Source organism: Manacus vitellinus, unplaced genomic scaffold (assembly GCF_001715985.3).
Source record: "Manacus vitellinus isolate BGI_N305 unplaced genomic scaffold, ASM171598v3 scaffold_10_pilon, whole genome shotgun sequence".
NCBI lineage: Eukaryota > Metazoa > Chordata > Aves > Passeriformes > Pipridae > Manacus > Manacus vitellinus.
In genome coordinates, this window is record NW_021938838.1 from 2,160,205 (window position 1) to 2,164,637 (window position 4,433).

Genomic DNA, 4,433 nt, shown 5'->3' on the forward strand with positions numbered 1-4,433 from the left:
GATAGACAGCCACGAATCCCTCTGACCTGCTCAAAGAAGGGCTAAGATCCCCCAGCCCTCACCCCAGCCTACCACTGGTAGACACTTACTGCTAGGCCCTCACTGGGGATGGGGATGAATCCAGGCCAGAATAAGACAACCTCTTCCTTCTCCTGTGTTTTCCAAAGCAGGTGTCTCTGCAGGTGGGATGCAGAGGTGCAGTGCTGTGCTTTGGCAGGGAGTGAGCCTGCCCAGGCCACGTGTGTGCCTTTGGCAACATCCCTCATGGCCTGGGCAGTGCCAGTGCCACAGCTCAGGCACCTGGAAATAGTTCCTGTGGGTTATTTAGGAAGCCTGGCTCTGAACAAATGATCATGGAGGAAGGCACCTAGCTGGAAAGCCTGGCACTGTCATCCCTGGCAACACCTCAGCAGGCTCAGGCCATGCCTGGGATCAGGGTGGCAGCACCTACACCCGGCCTCACACACCCGCCAGAGTGACCATCCCATCCCGGAGCTGCCGTGCCGTCCTGGAGCCCAGCCTGTTCCCAGGGATCGTTACCAGGAGCTTGTGTGTTTGGTTGCAAACAGAGCAGGAGCGGGAGCCAGGCGCTCGTGTTTGTGTGCCTGTGGTTGCTCAGGCAACTCGGGGCCAGCCAGGAGCTGCCAAAATCATCGGTGGCCAGGGCCGAGCCCCCGGCACGGCTTCTCCTGGGGCGGCGTGACCGGCCGAGCCCCCTGTGCCGGGCGGGGGGAGCGGCCACAGGGCTGTCCCTGCGCGTCCCGCGAACACAACCAGAGCGGAGCGTCAGTGCGGAGGGGCTTTATTGCAGAGCCGGGTTACAGCGTGGGTCTGCAGCATCCTTTGGTCTGGGCTTCACGAAGGCAGCGGGAGGCCGCAGGGGTTCAGGTCGGACACTTTGCCAGTGGCCAGGCGACACCAAGCTGGCCCGGGATGCTTCCTGGGGCTGGGGCAGGAGCATCCCGGCAGCTCCGGCACTGACGGCACAGCAGGGTCTGAGCCTTCCGTGGTGCTGGGCTAGTGGCAAAGCCAGGCAGCCCCGCGGTGAGGGCACCGGTGGGGAAGGAGGAGGTGGCTGTGGTGTAATTGGTGCAGGGTTAAGGCAGGTCCCCGTGAGGTCTGCAGGGAGGACAGGCTGCGGTCCCCGGTGGGACGGGGGAGGGTGCCCCGAAAGCCGGGGCTGAGGTAGGGAAGGTCGGGGTGCCAGCGGGGCGGGGGAGCCCTGAGGAGCAGTGCTGTTAGTACGGTGGACGCTGCCAGTGGTGTGGGACCGGGGGTGACAGCGCGGGGGACACGGGACGGGATGGGGAGATCACAGCACAGGGTGAGACGGACGCAGCGCTGGGGCAGAGCACACGGCCCGGAGACTTTCCCAATCACATCAGCGCTGGGCGGCCGACATCCCGCCAGCCTGGGGCTGGCCCCAGCGCAGCCTCCCGGGCCCCACCTCACACGGGCACGTCCCAGGGCTGACGTGAGCGCCCACCCCACGGCGGGCGAGCAGGGACCGGGGCGGTGGGCGCCGCGGGCACCCCTCCCTACTTTTTCACTTTGGCATCGTAGGTGCCCGCGTTCTTGTAGGCACTGACGTAGCCGCTGGTGTCCACGATGTTCTCCCGCCCGCTCTTGCCCTTGCCCTTGCCGCTCTCGTCGAAGCGCTCCTTGTGGGACCCCGTGTACTTGGAGGTGTCCGTCAGCCTCTCCACGGCCCCCACTGTCTTGGCTTTCTGCAGTGGGGAGATGGGACACAGGAGTCAAGAACGTGCCCTGTCCCCTTCGCCCTTTGCTCCTGACACCCACCGAAGTGCCCTACACAGCCCCCTGTGCCCTACGCAACCCACAGGGCCATGGGGTCTCCTAGGAAGCATCTGCACTGCAGGCAGAGCTCTATCTTCCCCTCCTGACCATCCCTCCTGCTCCCAGCAGCCGAGGGGCTCCTCACTCACCGTGACACCCACGTTAATGGGCTCCTTCCCTGCCACCAGCTGGCAGATGGCTTCGTACGCCTCCTCTTTGCTCTTGTCCTTAAACCTCTTGGGGGCCAACTCCTCCAGCGCCTTCTTGAACTCCTCGTAGTTGATGACACGGGCTGTCTTCCCTCTGCAAGCACAAAACCCAGGCTGCCATCAGCACCTCTTCAGTTTGTGCCTCCAAATGGGATGAGCTGCATCAGGGAGACCCTGTCTTTGTTCTCCGCCAGCCTCGGGCCCCTCACCCATCTCTGAAATTCCACCACAGCAATCCCAGCTGAGTGGGTTGGGCTGAGCACAGCTGATGCTGAGCTCCAGGAGCTTTTCAGCCACATGCTGTTGAAGTCCCTGGTGCCAAAAGCCAGGGTGCATGGAAGTGCTCTGGGACTTGGGTGCTGGTCAGGTGGAGACGTGCATCCATTTCCACTGCTCCCAGCCCGCCTGGGATGCCCAGCACCCTCCCTCCCCTGGCAGGCATCAATCCTCTGGTCGAATTCAGAAGGATGTGCACAGAGCATCTCTCCCATGAGCTCCTGGTCCTCATCTCAGCACAGCAACCTGCCCTCCTGCGCCCCAAAAACCACCCAGTACTCAGCCCCTCCTGACCCCACCCAGGAACGAGGCAATGCCTGGACAGAGCATGTGGATGGAGCAGGTTCTCCACCCATCCTTGCTCCTGCACCCTGGTGCAGAGCATCAGGTGTCACTGTGTCCCCAGGGACCCCAAAAAAGTTCCAGGTGCCTTTTAGCCCTTCAAGCTGCCTCTATGACCTCCATGGACCAGAGTCCTCCTCAAGTTCTGGTGTTGGCTGGCCAGGCCCAGGGATGGGCCACATCACACAGGACACCCCTTAACATCACAGGGCACCTTCTTTTCAGAGGGGAGCCAGGCAGGCCCATCCCAATGGCAGGAGTGGGAGCAGGGGTACAGTCTCTGCACAAAATCTGAGCCTTCCATCCCCACATTTGGCTTAATTTATCATTAGGCCTTGCAGAAGCAGCCACACACCCTCCCTGAAGGAAGGACACTGCAGGGCAGCACCTGCAGCTCCATGCCATGGGATGGACAGCCTGGGTGCACAGCTGGGGTATCACAGCTCTGCAGGGACCCCACACCCAGGCACTGCCACCCTGCCAACACTGCAAGGGCATCCTCACCCTCTGGGCAGCTGGAGGCCCCAAAAATCCCATTCACTTACTTCACCTTGGAGAAGACAATGTCCACATCGGTGCTGGTGACGCTTTTGCCATCGGTGACTTTGCAGTCCTTGCACAGCTTGGCCCAGTTCTTCCCATTCATCTCCTGCCCTGTTGCCTTGGTGTCGCCGTAGATGGCGAATTTGCGGAAGCTTTCCTCCAGGGATGCCATCTCAGCGTTCCCGGCCATGGGGCTGCAGGACAGGGGGCAGAGGGGCCCGTCACTGCCCAGGCTCTGGCTGGCAGAGCTCAGCTGGCTGCTCCTGGGTCCTTGAGGGCAGGAGGAGGAGGAGGAGAAGGGCTGTCGAGCGTGGAGGTGCTGCAGCAGGGTCGAGGTGTTGTCAGTGCCTGTGGGCTGTGTGGCAACAGTGTGAGGGCTGGTGGCAACCTCGGATGAGCCCCGAGGCCAACAGCCAAGAATGTGCCTTGGGGAACAGAGGCTCCTGGTCGAGAGCTGTCAGCAGCCAGGCTGTCAGCTCTGGGGGCAGGCAAGGAGTGAGCGCATCAGCCTGTCCCCTCGGGAGCACGCTCCGGGAATGACGCAATGCGGCCGCCTTTCTCCCGCTCGCAGATCAGGAGAACCGGCACCGCTTGCTGCCTTCAGCCCCACTTCTGCCCTGCCTGCATCCCCCCTGCACGGAGCTGCAGCACCCCAGTCCCTGTGCCCTGCTCCCTAGGGCTGGGCCAAGCGTGGTGCCCCTCAGGCTGCCAAGTTGCCAGTGGGCCCCTACGCCTCGTCACAGCACCGCGGCCGCTCCCCATCCCTGCTCCCCATCTGCCGTTGCCTCGCCAGCCTCACCCTGCCGGCTCAGCATCCCTCACCACGCACCGAGCACCCACAGCGTCTCGGCAAGGGCGTGGTGGTACCCGGGAAAGCTCCAGTGCCCAGGGGGGCCCGGGTGCACCGAGGTGCAGAGCGGGCACGTCGCCCGGTGGATGCCCGGCGGGGTCCCGGAGGCTCGGCGAGGGCCGGGGAGTGGTCCCTAGGACCGTCGCTAGGGAGGATGGGCGTTGCCTAGCGACCGTCGCTAAGGAGGTGCGGCGGGGCGGGGATGCGCGCCGTCGCCGCCCCGCCCCGCGATTCCCCGCGGCCTCAGCGCCCCGCCCCGCAAACGCCACCGCACGCACCCCGCAGCGCGGAGCAACAGGGCCGTCCCATCGCGGCTGGGGGGGTCCACCGCGCGCTGTTGGGGGGTGCCGGGGCAAGCGGACCGCCCCGCCCGCCCCCCACCCCGACCCCTTTCCCCCGCAGCGGCCACCGGGGCG

General features: G+C 64.5%; 1 protein-coding gene across 1 annotated transcript; it reads right to left on the bottom strand.

Annotated features, from left to right (window-relative positions):
- Positions 1-785: 785 nt before the first annotated feature.
- Positions 786-4,141, bottom strand: TPPP3 (tubulin polymerization promoting protein family member 3). Its single transcript, XM_018083404.1, has 4 exons — positions 3,967-4,141; positions 3,170-3,361; positions 1,947-2,100; positions 786-1,727 (listed from the first exon to the last, which is right to left on the bottom strand). Exons 2-4 carry the CDS (start codon positions 3,355-3,357, stop codon positions 1,539-1,541), a joined length of 531 nt encoding a protein of 176 aa, XP_017938893.1. The 5' UTR covers positions 3,358-3,361; positions 3,967-4,141; the 3' UTR covers positions 786-1,538.
- Between the last annotated feature and the right edge of the window lie 292 nt (positions 4,142-4,433).

Bases quoted from the DNA above. Each gene is read 5' to 3' on its own strand.
- TPPP3 (XM_018083404.1), bottom strand. From the start codon at position 3,357: ATGGCCGGGAACGCTGAGATGGCATCCCTGGAGGAAAGCTTCCGCAAA. The intron at 2,101-3,169 runs GTAAGTGAATGG...TTGTGCTTGCAG, and splicing joins ATTGTCTTCTCCAAGGTGAA to AGGGAAGACAGCCCGTGTCA. The intron at 1,728-1,946 runs GTGAGTGAGGAG...TCCCCACTGCAG, and splicing joins CCATTAACGTGGGTGTCACG to AAAGCCAAGACAGTGGGGGC.